The following is a 19166-nucleotide window of genomic DNA, read 5'->3' on the forward strand; positions in this document are numbered from 1 at the left end:
TCTCGGTCCTATAACGCGTCTTATTTCCTCTACTCTGTTGGCGACGAACATTTTCCACCTTTTTGATGATCCCCTTATCCAAGCCAGGGTTATCGTTGAGTCCGACCATGCATATACCTCAATGTTTTCCCTGTTCAATGCTTGTAGGGTTTTCTTCATTAAATTTGCTAGTAGTACCGCGGCACACAGCTCGAGCCTCGGTAACGTCGTTTTCCCTTTCAATGGTGCGACTTTCGATTTTGCTATCATTAGATTCGTTTTAATTTCTGGGCCTAATACCCTTGAGTAGATTACCGCTCCATATCCTTTCATAGACGCATGTGCAAATCCTCCATGTAGTTCTACTCTGTTTATCTTGCTTAAGTTGTTCCACCTGGGCAATGTTATTTTCTCCAGATTTACTAATTGCGCCTGGTATGTATTCCACCTGCTTTGTTGGTTGCTAGTTAATTCTTTATCCCAACTGGTCTTTTGCTCCCATAATTCCTGTATGAACATTTTCGCCTAAATTACTACAGGTGCTATCCATCCCAGTGGGTCGTATAGTTTTGCTACTTCTGACAGTACGTGTCTTTTCGTTATTTTCTTTGCCGTCGTTATCCTTATTTTGAATGTGATTATATCCTCTTTAGGTGACCAGTGTATTCCTAACGTTTTCCGTACTTCTTCTTGTTTGAATGCCTTGGAGTCTACGTTCCTCATATCCTCCGGTACGTTCTCCATTATTTTTTCTTCGTTGCTCAACCATTTTCTAAGAATGAAACCTCCTTTTCTGAACAGTTGTATTAATTCCTTTTGGGCTGTTTCTGCTTCCTGCACTGTCTCAGCTCCTCCTAGTATATCGTCTACATACATGTTTTCTTTTACAATTTTCGATGCCAACGGGAACCTCGCTCCTTCGTCTTCTTGTAATTGTTGTATTGTTCTTAACGCTAAAAAGGGTGCTGCGGCCGTGCCGTATATCACCGTCGTTAAGTTATACTCTTATATGTGGTCCTTTGTGTCCTTTCTCCACAAAATTTTTTGATATTTTTGGTCTTCTTCTGCCATTCTGATTTGTCTAAACATTTTTTCCAGATCCGCTGAGTATGCTACCTTATTGGATCTCCATCGTAATAGTATATTTGTCAAATCTTGTTGTAATTTCGGCCCTGTGTGCATAATATCATTCAGGCTTACTGCCGATGAGCTTTTGCTTGATGCATCAAACACGGCTCTTATTTTCGTTGTAGTACTGTCCTCTTTTCTCACTGGATGATGAGGTAAGTAGTACCCATCTCCCTGGTTTTCTGCTATTACCATATGACCTTGGTTTTCATAATCTTCCATGAATTGTCTGTAATTCGCTTCTAACTGTTTGTCTTTTGCAAACTTCCTTTCTAGTTGCATCAATCTGGCGAATGCTTGCTGTTTAGATTCTCCTAACTTTGCGACGTCTTCCCTAAACGGAATTTTTACTTCGTATCTCCCTTCTTCATTCCTTTTTACAGTCTGTCGATACAGTTCTTCACATTCTTGTTCTTCCACTGAGAAACTTGTGTCCTGATTTACTTCTTCTAATTCACAGAAGTTCTTTATTTGTACGTCCATTTCTTGTCTTGATATCATACAGCATACTTCTGCTTTTATATTCTCCCTTTCTCGTCCTATTCCCGAAACTATCCATCCTAGTTTGGTGTTTTGACTCAGGAGTCTATTACTTATTCTGTGCATCCCTTCTGTCAATATGTAACTGTATTCTTTTACTCCTAGTAGTAAGTCTATCTTCCCTACCTTGTAATATCTTGGATCTGCCAGTATTGCATTTTTCTCGTTATAGTCCGGTAGAATTATATCCTGTTCCGGTAAATTCCTTGTTATCTTCGGTAGTACTAGTGCTTCTATTTCCATCTCGAAGTCACTTTCGTAATGAGTTTCGATTATAAGTTTCATACTCCAGTTGGCTGTTTTTTCTCCTGACGAGCCTATCCCGGATATGGTCGCCTGTATGGGCTTCCTTGTTGTTCCTAGCGTCGTCGCAGCTTGTTCCGTTATAAATGCGCATTGTGACCCTTGGTCGATTAGTGCTCTCATTATGTGTGAATCTCCTTTCGCATCTCTTATTTGTACCACAGCTGTCGCTAGTAATGCTTCACCTTCCTTATGGCTTGCACAGTTTACTGAATTCTGCCCTCTTTGTTGGTCGTTGCTATTCCTAGGCCCATTGGTATCTTGTGTATTTTCTCGCCTTCCGTTATTTTGTTCTCTGGCGTTGTATGGATTATTATTTCCTCCTCTGTACCTATCAGCTTGGTACCCGTTTCTTCTATTGTTTGAATCTCTTCCATTTCTTTCTTGTGTTTGTTCTCCTTTCGTTCCATTGGAGTTTCTTTTGTTGCTTGTGTTTCCTTTTTCATAATGCAACATATGGTGGTGGTCTCCGCCACAGTGTCTGCACCTATATTGTGAATAACATTGTTTTTCTTTTTTATGTGCTAGGCAGTTTGTACACAATCCTTTTTCTTTTATCATCCTGTTCCGGTCTCTTACATTGAGTTCCTGAAATTCTCTGCAGTTCGGTACTCCGTGATCTCCGTTGCATATCACGCAATGTGTTCTTGGTTTCCTAAGAGATCCTCCTTGCGTCTCTTGTCTTTTTTCTGACTCCAGCAGTTCCAGTGTCTGAAATCTTCGCTGTAAGAATGTTTGTGTCGATTTGTACGTCGGTATCTCTCTACTGTCTCCAATGTGGTTTTCGTACAGCCTCCTAGTTTCATTGTCCCATTTCGTTATGATAATTCGGGCTATCAATGGGCTCCACGCTTCCGTGTCTGTTCCTAACCCTCCTATGGCTTCCAGACTTTCGTGGAAGGTGTCATGTAGTGATTTCAATGCTCTAGCAGAAGATTCCTTTACTTCCTGCGCTAGTAGCATCCTGTCTATTAATTTAAACAATATCATCCTTGGGTTCTCATACCTATCTTTTAGCATGTTCCAGGCCACTTCGTAGTTGGCCTCGGATATGTTTAAGTGTTATATCATTCTGTTGGCTTCCCCTCTTACTTGAGTTTTTAGGTACTGCATTTTTTCTGCGTTTGATAACTGGTCGTTTTCATGTATTACTTTAGTAAACAGATCGTGGAAAGTTCTCCACGTTTCATATCTGACTTCATACACAGGGATTTTTACCTGCGGCAATGTCACACCGTCCCTCCTCTGTGTGCTTCCTGGCCGTTGCATTCCTGGCCTTATTTTCTTTAAAACTTCCCTGACTTTCCTCTTTAGATGATTTATTCTCTCTACTTCTCCATTATCTGTAGCGTCTAGTTCCTCATTTACTGCTGCTTCAATTATTAGTGTATTCACCTTTTCCATGTATTCTCTTAACTCTGACTGCAATTCTTCATCCTCCTGCAAGTCTTGTTCATTTTCTGGCCGTAATAATTCCTCGATTCTTTGTTTTCTTATCTGTATCTCCTTTACTTTCGGTGCTTTTCCTCTTTTCAGCACCCTTCCATATTCTTCCAACAGGGTTTCCCCCTCAATGTATATCTTAAATACCTGATCATAGTATTTTGTTTCAAAATATTTTTCTTTCGTTATACCCCCTTCTAGCAGCTTTTCGTGATTATTTAAAAATTTTGCCCAATATTCTTCTAATTTTTTCTGTCTATCCCGGATGTATTTTTGATTTTTCCGAGATTGGGAATCCTTTTTTGTATTTGAAACGAGTTTCGTTATTTCTGTTCCTAATTCCGCTTGCTTAACGTATATGCTTTCCATAATTATTCTTATAAATTTTTACATTCAGCGGTAAATATATTAGACAATACGAAATTTACGTTATTTATTAAATAAGTATACCTGTATTATAACACTTTCTTTTCTATCGGAATGTGCAATTTAGCGAAATATGAGTTTGACCTTGCCTGCTGTGCTATTCTTTGTACTGAGGTAGGTCAAGATGTAATCCACACACTCTTATAATGATATATATACATATATATATTGTTATCAAAATAAATGAAATTATTTGCTACGTAATTATTTTAATTTTTCGAAATAAAGTATTTGTAAAGTTTGTCGAAATAAAGTAATTGAAATTAAAAGCAAGCTATATGTATGAACGTTTCTTTTTTCAAATTGTTATACAAAATTACTGTTTAGTAAGTTATAGTTGTGAATGACGTTTATTTTTTGTTTTATCAATTCTCTGTATTATTTAAATGGTATACATTCTAAAGTACATTATTATACGATTGATAGAGTGGAGATTGTTGTTCTAAATTGTTAAATTGTAATAAAAAAAAAACTTGTTAAATTGTAAGATTGTAAAAGTTGGAAGATTTTGTAATTATTCAAAAACTTACGGTTTTTTGTGTTCTTAGACGTTGAGGATCCCTCGCTTCTGGTGGGTTCTGCAATCGGTCCTGTCCTTTGGCTGCTCTGCGGCTCTAGTATGGCTCTCGGCTTTGGTACTGCTCTCGGCACTAGTATGGCTCTCGGCTTTGGTACTGCTCTCGGCTCTAGTATGGCTCTCGGCTTTGGTACTGCCTCGGCTCTAGTATGGCTCTCGGCTTTGGTACTGCTCTCGGCTCTAGTGTGGCTCTCGGCTTTGGTACTGCTCTCGGCTCTAGTATGGCTCTCGGCTTTGGTACTGCTCTCGGCTCTAGTGTGGCTCTCGGCTTTGGTACTGCTCTCGGCTCTAGTGTGGCTCTCGGCTTTGGTATGGCTCTCGTTCTCCCGGGTCTAGTGGTCTCTCTCTGCTACTGAGGGTGTTGCTGGCGTGGACTGTATAGGCTCTCTCAAACTTCCTTGAAGTATTCTGTTTCTCGATAGGACCATGAACAAATCCCCTTCGTTGGCTCAGTGAAGATGTTCGTTCAGTTGTAATGGAAACACCAAATAATTGTAGCAGAGTTTATTGTAGAGACGTACACTATGGGTGTAGACCCGGGATTACTTTGAGTAGAGACTGATGAAGTTGATCGTTGAAGACTATCAAGTTAGTTGAGTGAATATTGATTGAATGCTTCTCTAGGCAAGAGATCTTAGTTTTATATAAACTTTAATTGGGTCAATATTTTCGCGGACCTCGCGTGACATGTGTATTTAATTTATGTACATAGTTTAACTTTGTCAGCACTTTTGACTGATGTACAAATTATATTATTGATAATTGACCAAATGTGTATGTAACCTAATTAACTACGTGTGTGTATTTAATAACAAATAGATTCATTCGGTCTACTGGGTGATAAAATTATACTGTCCAATTTCGGATATGAATTCTAAAGATTTGATATTGGACACAGGGATTGGGGCTCTGATTACAATACACTAATTAGTCTATATAAAGCATTAATTAGATCTAAAATAGATTTTGGCTCCATTGCGTATATTTCTGCATTCGACACAACACAAAAACCATTAGATAGTATACACAATACCGCATTAAGAATTACTCTGGGAGCATTTAGAACAACACCGGTAGAAAGTTTATATAGTGAAACTTTACTACACCGTCACATTTATTTAACATTAACACATGCAACTTCTATAGCATCCAGTAGAAATAGACCTATTTTTGACAATACATTCAATAGCAAACATACACTTTAAAATATATCTAATTCACACAAACCTTTCTATGAGAGAATTCGATTCTATCTAAGATATTTGAACCTAGATTTTCCAGATATATTTCAAATAAATTTGAACCATCCTCCACCTTGGTGTACCAATATTCTCGAAATAAATTATAATCTTACTGTATCTAATAAGCATTCTACAACGCCGGCTGTTATTAAAAATAACCTCAATTCAATCATAAACAAACATGGAGAAAATTGATGCAGGATATTTACAGATGCATCCAAATGCAACACAAGAGTTGGTGCTACATATGTAACGTCTAACAATCAATTTCAATTCAGACTGCCCAAATATTTCAGCATCTTCTCTGTTGAACTTTATGCATAACTCAAAGCTCTTGAATATATCAACAATAATAAAATACCAAAATGCTTGATTCTAAGTGATTCCCTTGGTGTTTTACAAACCTTAAATCGTATGTATCCTAAAAGCCTCCTAGAAAAAATGGTAAAATCTGAACTAAAGCAAGCTGAAGAAAATTCCAGACGTATTACCTTCATATGGATTTCATCTCATATTGGTATTGATGGAAACGAAGCTGCAGACTAGTGCGCGAAAAGTGTCGGAAAGTATCGAAACAGATATAACGGAGTGTCGAAATTCCGCGGGTGATATAAAAACATCTATAAAAAATTTAATTACGTGTAAGTGGAATCAAGAATGGAATTATTCACAGACGTCACTAAGGAAAATTAAAGACAATGTTTATCCGTGGCTACCTAGAACTCGAAACCGCAAACTGCAAAATATCATTACTCGTCTACGTTTAGGCCATACAAGATATACGCATTCATACCTTTTTACCAGAGATAATCCCTGTAAATGTGATATTTGTGACAAAACAAACAGTGTTAAACATTTTTTAATTGACTGTCAACTTTTTGTAAATGAATGCAACAGGTTCAATATTCCAAACAATATCAATAAACTCTTAGGTACAGACTTAAATTATGCTGATTTGGGAAAATATTTAAAATGTATAGGATTATATTATAAAATTTAAACTATTAGAATTGTACACCTACATTGTATTCCCGCTAATCACCTTATGGTGGGTTCACCATAGTCACTAGACATATTTTATTATATACGCGTAGAAATAATATTTAAAGATTTCTGTTAATGTTAACTTAAAAGAAATACACAATTATATGTTTCATTTAATTTGTATAAATGCATTATAAAGCGTTTTTATGGAGAACATTTGTTCGGAACACACTGTAACCGTAATTGAACGAAGGTGATATTTTGGCATAAATTGGTAACACTTATTTGACAGTTGCAGTGTTGACACTTTTTGTACTTTATTATTTTGAATTTTTAAGTGAATACCTCTTGTTTTATATTTTTACCTATTTAATAAAATCTGTTCTTTTTAGAACAAAATTAGTGTGTTTTATTTCAATAATTTGTGTTTCTATTTATTTACATTAAATATTAATTTGTTTTGTTGCTTTGTCCACTTTTATAATAATTATGTGACCTATTTGATTTAAAATGGATTCAGGATTTTTTTATATTTTGGCAACTATGTCAACTTCGATCTCTGTCAATGATAATGACGTGCAAGGGTAAGTAAATTAGATGGACTGTATTGGTATATGCTCTAGTTCTTAAAAATGTATGTAAAAAATGACATTTTACTTGTCTTATTGGAAACTGAAATTTTAACAGATATTAGTGATCTTCATCAACTATTCAGGATATAATTTTTTATAATTGTAATGAGGCAATTAAACAAATCTCTATATTTAGAGTATGCGGTAAACTTTTTCAATAAAAAAAATATCATATTATAATATTATTAATATTAAATACGAGCGTTCATTGATAACTATAACAATTATAGTTATTACAGTTATTAAACTACGAAATCCTGAACCCATAAAATGTTAGGATTTGGTTATGAATTATGTACTAAGTGACGTAAAAAAATGACACCCAGCTATAATCAATTTATTACAATAATTTTTTGTATATACGTCTCTTCATCATTACCAACCTGTACGCGTCTACAGCTGGACATATTTTTTCCTCAGCTCTGTCTTGTACAAAGATTTTCCTTTTGACACATATGAGTAAGTCCAATTTAAATACATAGTGTAATTTACCAAATGCTGCTCAGGCCAATCCTATGCAATGTGGGAGCTTACATGTCTGGTTGTCTTTGCTCAACCGAATTTCATGTCCTAAGTATTGTAACGGGATTTAATTAAGCATTAAAAAATCAGATCTAAGTAACCCAATTCAGTTTAAAAATTTAAAATCCTTTTAATAATATTATTCATTGCTTATTGCTCAATGCGATTAACAGCCGAAGCTAGTGTTGTCATCCGTCAACTTGGTACTCTCTCTATTATTGTACTTAGAGAATCAATAAAGTAATTATGAGTATCCAGTGAGTTCAAGTTAATCAACCCCATGCAGGGGGTAAACAACCCCTAGAGTTCCACTATACAGAACTCTTGATGGAAGCAATCTAATAAACATTATATGATTATCCAACATTATTATAGTACTTATACGACGCATTCTGCTTAATATCCCTTCCATCAATAGAAATATTACTATTTAGGGTTAGTTATACAATTTATAAAATTTCAGAAAACCCAACTATAGTAAAAATGTAAAAAATAATAAAATGTTAGGCCTCCACGATGTCATTGTCCCTAAGAAATACATTTGGATATACGTATAAGTTTAGAAAATATTCCTAATGATTTAATTGATTTCCTTAAGGTCTATTAAGGATAAACTAAATAAAGTAATCTTCTTCCTATAATATTTGAAACATGAGTAAAAGATCGGGAGATCTAATGAGAAAAGCCTAGAGAAAAGGCAATAAATTGCCTTAATTGTCTTCAAAATAAGCCACCGTTTTCTGGCTCTATGGGTAGCACTTCGTCTTGTTGAAAAAATAGGTCGGGGAGCGTCCGTATATAAGGCAGAACATATAGGTCCATCACCTCATAGATGTAATGTTCAGAGGTAATGATACCTCTGATGAACATCAAAGATGACCTGCTTCTATAAGCAGTAGCTTACTATACCATAATTCTCACATTCCGGTGTATATGCCTTACCATAGAAAATTGACGATCTAGTCTTTCACCACGTCGCCTTCTCACTTCTCTACGTCCATTATGCATAACCAAACAGAATCTGGATTTTCCTCCAAAGCAAATGGTATTCCATTCAAATTTCCAGTTCAGTCGTTTTCTGTACCATGCCAGTCAATCACTTTGGAGACTAAGGACAAACTAAAGACGGTATGATATAAGTCCAAAACTTCTGATCTGGCGAAAAACAGTTCACATTATAATAGGGCTTCCATATTTTCCAACCTGTTGCTGCAATTGACCTTATGGCTGTGAAGTGGTTTAGTAGAGATAAAAGACTAAGGCGGCGCTATTTATGTGGGGCCGTTCTTTTGACACGGCTGTACCTCTAGATCAGGGGTGACCAACTTAATCGGACTTAAGATCTACTGTCTGCCTTTCTAATTCTTTGCGATCTATCGACTAGAAATTTTTTAACTATACTGACGAGCAATAAAACTTTTAATCCAGAATTTTAAAGTAAAAAGTAAGCTGAATATCTCAGAGTCGCTCAATATATCTCAGAAAATCAATCACTGATTCTGAAAAACTAACTTTCAGCTTTCGAGATCTAAAACAATTTTGAATGTGAGTAAAACCGATTTGGCTTTGAAGGTTTAAATTCTGGATGGATTAGTTTTATTGCTCGGCAGTATGTATTAGTAATACGTTAATAAAACAAAAGTAGTAATTCTTATTTATTTATTTTTTCAACTATATTAAATAAAAAAACATTAATGTGAGACTTGCGTTTGAACAGTTTTTGCTAGGCTTTTAAGGTCTGGTCTGAAGTTGGAAATTGTCAACCTTAAAGTATCCAACGTATGAGCATTAGTTAAGCTGGAACGTTGTTTACTCTTTGTTTGTTTTCAATATGAAAACGCTGGATAATTGATAAATTTAACCAACTTTTCAATTTTATTGAAATCTCTTAAAAGGATTTTAAAGCTTGATACCACTGACTGAATTTCTGCTGTATACTTCTGTAGCTTGAAAACATAGGCAGGGTGTTTTTCCATGTGATATTTAATGTTCGTAAATCTTAGAAACTTTTTTTTACGATATTAACTATCAAAGATACTGCTTGAAGTTTGAATAATGCAATGGAACTTATCATTTCTGATAGTGTTTTGTTCTTGCCTTGCAGTTCCAGATTCAATGTACTCAGTTTTCCAGTGAAATCTGCTAGAAATGCCAAATCACATTGCCAGTCTAAGTCACGAAATTGCTGATGATCATCACCCCTTTCTTCAAGAAATTTAATAAAGTCATTTTACAAATCTCGAAACCTTTGCAAAAACTTGCTGCGACTCAGCGACCTTACTTTGTGTAAGATTAAAGCTAGTTCTTTGTCATTCAATTGTTGCTTAAACAGCCGTCTTTGCAGAGATTTGCCTCTTATTGAATTGCCAATTTTAAACGCAATATCCATCACGTCTTTTGTGTTAAAAGTTTTACTGGTCAAGACCTGTTGATGAATAAGGCAGAGGTAATTAATGAAGTCCGGGAAATCTTCATTTTTGTGACATAGTGATATAAATCCATTACTAACACCAATCATTGCCAGAGCCTCATCTGTCGTTATTAAAACAAGCTTGAATAAAGTTAAATTAATCGTATCGACAAAATGTTTGAATTCCGTGAATAAATCACTGCCACGTGTTCTGACATTTTTAAAGATATCATTGTTAGCAATTCTGCTTTTGTTGAGAAATCATCAAAGACCATCCGAATGAAAATAAGTAACTGTGTGCAGTATTTATGATATTCGTCGACTCATCAAGCTGTAACGAAAAAGCAACGCACAGAAGTAAATCTCTTTGCAGTTTTATTTTTTTTTTTGGCCTTAGGCTGAAGACCTATTTGCCAGACAATTGGTTGAATACGTAAAAACAGTTAATTACTTCGCTTCCTTTAAATTCATTTCTGACAATTTCCTAACCGTTTGTTCATTATTGACTTAATTTCCTAACCTTTCCATTGAAAACACTATTGAGTGACTATACAAAAAGGATTGAACAGGAATACACGTTTCACGCTAAGGTGCCCTTTATAGCGACTTTTTTTTACACAAACAATACAGGCAACGGTTAAGGGTAAATGACATAAAAGAAAAGACAATGGGAAATACTACAACTAACGTCCTACCATTTCGGATTTACACAACACTAAAAAAGGCAGTTTAGATTTTCCGTTTGGTACGTTTGAAAAATTCCCATAAAATCGATATAATAGTTGGATTTCGACATCCTAAATAGAGAATAAAAGCAACATTCTGCGGCAGTATGATTTTTGTTGGGAGATGGCTTGAAATCAAAATTTTATGGCTTCTTGATTATACCGACATTGCAACATCCAGTGGTAAAGGTCGTCATAACTGCCATTACATTTATATATATTATATATCAGTTTAGGAAAGTTTTATTTTATATAGGTAAACTTTCAATACAGTGATAGACTTGCTAGCTACCATACGTATTTCTTTCATCAAATCTGTGATAATTACCGGTATCGGTTAATAATTATTTAATTTTTACTTTGTAAACTAGTTTAAATTATTTTTGTGATATAGTGTACGTTGTGTAAATAGCTCCCACTAAGTGGGGGAAGCTATAACAAGAAAGACGCCGTTGGGTGTAACTATTAACCAGACAATGAGAGCAAATAACACTAAAAGTGATGCGGAGTCAGAAAATTATTTATCGGTCCCCGTACAAGACATGGATACCACTTCCACTTCTAAAGCAACAGCTGAAACTAGTGTCGTCAGCTCATTAGTGATAACGAAAAGGATATTTATAACCAAAACAAAACACCTAAACTTTTCAACCTAAGGAATGGAGATAAGTATAATTTGAATAATATTTTTTTTTATCGAACGAAAAAATATTGAAAATGCCGGCCGTCTTCATCCCTTATTTGTGGGAGATGTCTTACACTAAAAACTTAATGTTAAGCATATTAATCAAATTAGATCTGTTGTAAAAAATAGAATAAAAGTTTGTCTAAAAACATGTTCTGTGCCAATGCTTTAGTAAACAATCTTTTTTTATCAGAAAATGATCTTGTAGCGTTTATACCAAATCATTTATTAGAAATTAAGGGTTTGATAAAAGATATCGATACTCGATACGATACGAAATATATTTTAGATAACATAACACCTCCTTGAACAGTAGTTGATGTTAAACGTACACATCGTAGAATAGAAAAGGATGGTGATATACAGTATGTCCCCAAAAACCAATATTGTAACTTTTGAAGGGAACACCTTACCTAATTTTATTTCAATAAATATTGTATATTTTTTGGTAGAGCGGTTTTTTAGCAGAGTTATACAGTGCTTCAGATGTCTACGCTATGGCGACATTTCTAGGCAATGTAAAAATATTGAAGAATTATGTATTAAGTGTAGTAATGTAAGAGCTGAAAATCATGTTTGTAATGATTTAGAAATTCACTGTTTATATTGTAAAACAAATGACCACGTTTCTATTTCAAGAAAATATTCTCATTATTAAAAACAACGTAAAATTAAGAATATTATGGTTGAACGAAATATTTCCTTTATTGAAGCAAAAGAGTATTGTGAAATGTCTTATTCTGGAATATCTGTAAATAATAGTTTTTCTATTTTATCCAACTCCAATTTTCCGCCTTTACCAGCGGTTGAATCTAAGTCTGGAAATTCTAACTCCTTTTTACACTGAAATTTTAAGAAAAACAGCAATTATGTTTTGCCCACACATCCTACACGTAGTCCTATCGGCAATAACAATAAAAAACGTCGAATTTCTAATGACACTCCTCCTCCACAACCGATGTTCCTTTTTCAGTTTGGTCTTAATCAACCACTGCCTCGAAATAATAATCCACCAAATTATCAAAATTTAAATAATAAAAACATTGTAAAGTCAATTGCAGATTTTATAGTTGAATTTTTAAAAAGTAGTCATACTATTGAAGATATCAAAAATTTAAATGATTTAATTCAAACAGGAATAAATAAAGTGTTGGAGGACACATGTAAAAAGTAACCTTCACTCCATTACCAAAGACATTAACTATTTGTCAGTGGAGCGCACGTTCTGCTATTTCGAATACAAATAGTTTAATGCATTATCCTGTAAATAATAATATTGATGTAGCAATAGTAAGTGAAGCATGGTTTAAACCCACAAAAGTATATAGTTTCGTAGGTTGTAATGTAATTCGTAAAGATAGACATGATGGTTTTTCAGGAATTTGCATTTTGGTCAAAAAGTCGGTTTCACACCTAGAATTAAGCATAGTTTTCAATTTTAATGTCGACCTTCTTGTTTGTGGTATTATTATTAAATTCAACAATAAAACTTTAGGTATAATTTTCGTTTATATGTCACCGGATATTAAAACCAACACAACTGATTGGGTAAATATTTCTTCGCAGTTTTCAATTCCATGTATTATTGGTGGGGATTTTAACGCGCATAATGCTACCTGGGGATCGCATAAAAACGATTCTATTAGTAAACAACTCATTGAAGCAAGCAATAATTGTGATTTTGTAGTTATGAATACTGGCGAACCTACGTGTATTACCCCGCCAGGCTGCAATGATTCTATGATAGATACCTTTTACTCCTCGGATGTAGCTAGTGATATAGATTGGGCAGTTTACTCTGACACACTAGGATCGAATCATTTTATGATAAATATATCTCTTGCAATGTAACAAATTCCGCAGGACATCACAATTCCGCGATATACATGGAACCTAAAAGGAGCGAATTGGGAGCAATACAAAGATTTTGTGGAAGACTACTCTTATAACTTTATTGATACAGAATATCCAACCACCAAAGAAAAATTTGCATTCTTCATCAATTGTATAAATAATGCATCACAAAAAACTTTAAAAGAATACAGGCCATTTAAGTGCAAAAATCGAACACCTTCACCCTGGTGGGATGCAGAATGTGATAACATAATTTCTGAAAGAAAACATGTACTGTAAGTATACAAAGAAAACCCCACAAAAGATAATTTTCTTGCGTACCAAAAATACATGGCACTTACTAAACAAACATTAAAAGAATAAGCTAAAAAAAGTTGGATTGAATGGTGTTCCAATCTCAACAAAAACACTCCAGCTAGCATGATATGGAAACAAGAAAAAAAAGAAATGAATCGTATAACAATAAACCTTAGTAAGCCACATACTGATGATTTAATTGATGAGTTTTTTAATCATGTAGCTCCCCAGACTGTTCCTTCCACTGTAAATATCAAACATACGTTCTTAGATAAAAATCATTTTTGGGCAAATAATTTTCACATTAATGAACTAAATTATGCTTTAAGAAATAAAAAAAGTACTGCCCCGAGTTTGGATCAAATAAAGTATCCAATGTTAGAGAACCTAAAAAATTATAGTAAAAAGGACTCTTCTACAAATTTTTGATGAGATGCTTGCATGTGAGTGCATTGTAGATTTTAGAAAAATTATAATCACACCGATTCCTAAACAAGATAAAGACCCTAATTTGACCCATTCTTAAAGATAAAAGACCCATTCTTAAAGACCAATTTCTCTTCTATCATGTGTGCAAAAAACTTTCGAACGTATGATAAAACATAGGATGGAATAGTGGCTACATAAAAAAGACCTGCTTACGCCTTGTCAGTTTGCATATAAAAAAGGAGTGGATACGCTAGATGCACTTACAACCTTAGTAACAAATATTCAAAATAATTTCCCTAGTAATAACTTTCTTCCAACAATTTTTATTGATATTGAGAAAGCATATGACACCATAAGCTTAAATATTTTGAGTAAAAAAATGATTATTTATTTTAAAATTCCTAAGGCAATAGTATATGCTATTATCGGATTATATTCAGAAAGCCATGTTTATGTCAGGGATTTCAACAAGCATTTATCAGGCCCAAGATATGTTTTTACAGAAATTCCACAAGGAGCTGTCTTAAGTCCTTTTCTTTTCAATTTATAAACAGCTGACCTACATAATTTAAAGTTGGAAAAATATCCTTTTAAGATTATCCAATATGCAGATGACTTCTGCATATATTGTGAAACAAAGGAGAGAGATGAAGCTTTTGGATTTTTAAGGAATACTTACAACGTTGTAGAAATATGGTTGGAAGAAAACCACCTTCAACTGTCGGCCACAAAATCAGCAATGACCATTTTCAGTAGACATAATATTCCCAATATAGAAACATTTATAGTAAAACAGCGACAAATTCCTTTAAAAAGGTAATTCAATATATATGCATTATACTGGATCACAAGCTCACATGACAACTAAAACTTGGTGGGGAACAGATGTTTAGACTTCCTTACTTTTTTATAGAACGTACATTCGCTCTATCGTAGATTATGGATGTTGGTTATATGGATCTGCCAGCAAGAACTTACTAGACAAATTAAACATATTTATAAACCAGTGTCTGCGGATCTGTATTGGTGCAATGGAGATAACTCCTATTGAGCCCCTTTATGTTGAAGCACTTGAGCCTCCAATTTCTCTTAGAAGATATTTCTTGGCCGAAAAATGTTTACTGAAAATTAAACAGTAGAACACTTTCCTTTATACTAAATTATTAAATTTAAACAGTTATGATTTAATGAATAAATATTGGATAAACAAGAACTCGCCAACCCTATGTGAAGCTCTTAGAGAAAACACAGTTTCTGCTGATGAAGCTATTAATTTAAAATCACACACAGATATAAATGATTTTGAAACTTTTTTTTATATCGTTAAATTTATTAAACCAAATTATGTAAACACTGGAAGAGCAAATAACAACATTATAACAAACATCTTATCCAATTCGGATTACTACAGTACTATTTACACGAATGCCTCCAAATCAGGAGACGGTACAGGATGTGCCTTTTACATCCCCATGGAGAAGGTAGAAAAAATGTTCAAATTAAAAACAAATATTTCCATATTTAGTGCGGAAGCAATTGCCATATATCAAGCTCTACTTTTTGTTTCTAACAGGGAATCCTGCGTTATTATTGTTTCAGATTTCATGTCAGTTCTCACAGCCATTAACCAACCGTTTTTTCCAACCACATACTCCAATCCCTACATAATAATAATAAAATTAAAAAATTAGTGAAACACTTTAAAGAAAATAAAAAAAATGTGATATTTATATGGGCCACAGCACACAGTGGAATTAAACATAATGAACATGGGGACCAATTAGCCAAATTAAGTATTTATTCAGTGGATAACACAGAATATCTACTCAGTATTTCTGATTTGGTTGCTACACGCAAGGCAGTCTTGAAATATAAATGGAGTGATCTATGGTCTGAGTTTTGTTTTACCAACCCGAATAGCTACACTTCTTTACACACAACTGTCCCTGTTTTACATTGGCATAGAACTTATATTGTCCCTAGGCGTTATATAACAACTATATCTAGGCTAAACTTTGGACATACTTGTTTTCCTGCTTATCTTGCAATAATTCATATGATTGAGAGTAAAAACTGTGTGGAATGTGGAGTAGAAGATGACCTAGATCATGTAATTTTTGATTGTGTCAAATATATATGGGGTTCACCTTATTATATAATAATATATTTCATATTACCGGTAAATTTCCGTTTAACGTTTTATCTGCCCTAGCGACTCAAAATAAATTAATTTACGATTGCATAATCGATTTTTTGACCAAATGTAATGTTTTTCTTTAGTTAAAGAAAATTTTTTTTTTGTTTTTACTTTTTACCTTTGTTTTCTCTACTTTATATGTTTAATCCCATTTACCATGGCCTAGTTTTCCTGTGTATGTTATATATTATAATGTCTTGATTTGCCCCTGGTGTTTATGGATATATATGTGTATGTATAGGTATATATATTTTCTCATTTTTTCATTAATTGTTGAACTGATTTTCCAACTTTAAATTTATCTATTTTAGTCTATTCGATTACAAATAATTCAAAAACTTTTTACTGCGCCTAATGAAATTAAAAGATCATGTAACTGGCTGTATGGCAAACTGCCGAAGCCATTTTAAAAAAAAGTATAGGTAAACGTTTACTGTAGCATGTCCAAAAATGCATCTAACGTACATAGTATAAACTTTCGGGAGATTGAGTTTCTGGCATTTGGGGGAGTAGATGGAAGAGTTGCATATATACTGCAGTATGTATTTTTGCTACTGTTAGTAAAGGATTGCGACTCAATTTCCCAACAATTTTGGGTAACTCGTATTTTATACCCACTAAAGTAGCGTCTTTAGCCAAATGGTCTACGTTTTCATTGCCTGGAATATTTCTCTTTGCAGTTGTTCATTAAGATTTTTACTCAACAATTCTATACAACGCATCACAGTATTTCTTGACAGCTGCAAGCTACAGCCTCATTATGCAGCATTCAAACAGGAGAGCATTTTCCAAGCACTTAATTCATTGTAATCTCCTTAAAAAATGCAGCAATTTGCACCGATTTTCTTTCCTCCATATTCTCATTAAAATCAATATTTTGTAGTGATCATCAACTAGTTCAGAGTATATTTGATATAAATCATTTCATGCAGTCTCACTTATCTGTCTTCCGTCGCACATTGGCCTTGTCGATAACGAAACTGCTAATCACCATGCTAAATAAGTAGTTACTTTATTAATTAGCCAAACAACGATCCAACTAAGCAAAGGCTTTAAAGCTAAATTTAAAAAGTCAATTCTAGAATCTTGACAAGGTCGTTGGAATGACTCTGACACAGTCCTACGCAGAATTTAACGTAAAATTACCCAGTCAAGTATTACTAACCTCACTCGCAATGAACCACGGATAATCAGAAGACTACGAATCGGCCACACAAGATTGATACATGGCTACTTAATGTCCACCGATGAACGCCTAACATGTTAATAGTGCAAGTGTGCTCTTACCGTAAACCGTTTATTCACGGACTGCCAACAGTACACCAGCCATGTCTGGAAAAATAATTTAAATACATCGCTTCCAGATATTCTAAACTATCGAACTGAATACACCAAAGTACTAGAGCTCCTCAAAGACAATAATCTTATTGATAAAATTTAATACCTATTGTGTAATTTCTAAAACTGAATCAACTGTACCATGTCAATGGCCGTAGTTGTCAAGACACTAAAGCTAAATAAAAAAAAAAAAATAAAAATAATTTGTTTTGGAAGTCATTTTCTTGTGGCATGTTAAAGTAATTACTATTTAAATTCTTCTAATAATTTAATTTTATCTGACTCATTTATATTGACAATTCAGACATACATTATACATTTTAAAGTAGACGACTATAAAATGATATTGCCAATATTGTTGAGTTGCGTTCCTGGGACGACTTTACTTGTAAAATAGTTCATTGGATTACATGAAATCCATTCCAAAATTAGACATAATAAGCTCAGTGGAGAAAATATCCCAATGTTTACCAACCCACAAAAAGGAAGAATACAGACTATTATGTAACCTTGATTTGAAAAAGTCTATTAAAATTAAACAAAACATGAGCAAAGAGGAACTAAAGTCTATAAGAACTTTAAAAAATGACGACCCATAATCATCCTACCAGCAGATAAGGGGAATACAACTGTTGTAATGGATCAAATTCAATATAAAAACAAAATTAAAGATCTAATAATAAACGGACCTTATACAAACTTAACAAAGGATCCAACAAAGCCTTTGTAAAACAGAATATATAGAACTTTATTCAAGTTTAAAGATTATTTAACAAGTTATCAAAGAAGATTAATTACACCTCGTTACAGTAAGACCCCTCATTTTTATGGAGTACCGAAAGGTCATAAAACGAATATACCACTTAGACCCATTTATAGTACCATGGATTCTCCTTGTTGTGAACTATCAAAATTTTTATTGAATATTATACAACCATTTGCAAATAAAAATGACACATTTATAAAAAATACACAACATTTATTAAATAAATTATCCAATATTGAATTTAATTTAAATAATACTTTGGTAAGTTTTGACATAAATAGTTGATTTATGAATGTGCCATTAGATAAAACTTTAAATATAATCAAGACAAAATTAGAGAATGATGATACATTGGCAACTAGAACAAGACTAAAGATATCAGCAATAATGGAGTTATTAACATTATGGACTGATAATACATATTTTCAACTAAATAATGAATTCAATAAACAAAATTTTGATCTAGCAATGGGCTCTAGTTTATCTCCATTATTAGCCGATATATTTATGGAAGATTTTGAAACAAATATTATTTCTAAACAAAATTTAAAACCCACAGTATGGTGGAGATATTTATGTAGACGATGTATTCTTAATATGGCCTCATCTATCAGAGTTGTTGGATACATTTCTGAATGATATTAACGATAAAGAAGACATTTACCATGAAAAAGGAATATAATAACACAC

At 33.6% G+C, this 19166-nt stretch overlaps 1 protein-coding gene across 1 annotated transcript in view; it reads left to right on the plus strand.

Annotated features, from left to right (window-relative positions):
- Nucleotides 1-13107: 13107 nt before the first annotated feature.
- The window catches only part of LOC140451596 (uncharacterized), a 58412-nt gene continuing 52353 nt past the window's right edge, over nucleotides 13108-19166 (plus strand). The window contains exon 1 of the mRNA XM_072545443.1: nucleotides 13108-13442. Coding sequence (XP_072401544.1) covers nucleotides 13108-13442 — 335 coding nt within the window. The remainder of the gene's footprint in view (nucleotides 13443-19166) is intronic.

The sequence above is a fragment of the Diabrotica undecimpunctata genome, chromosome 10, assembly GCF_040954645.1.
Source record: "Diabrotica undecimpunctata isolate CICGRU chromosome 10, icDiaUnde3, whole genome shotgun sequence".
In the NCBI taxonomy this organism is placed as follows: Eukaryota; Metazoa; Arthropoda; class Insecta; order Coleoptera; family Chrysomelidae; genus Diabrotica; species Diabrotica undecimpunctata.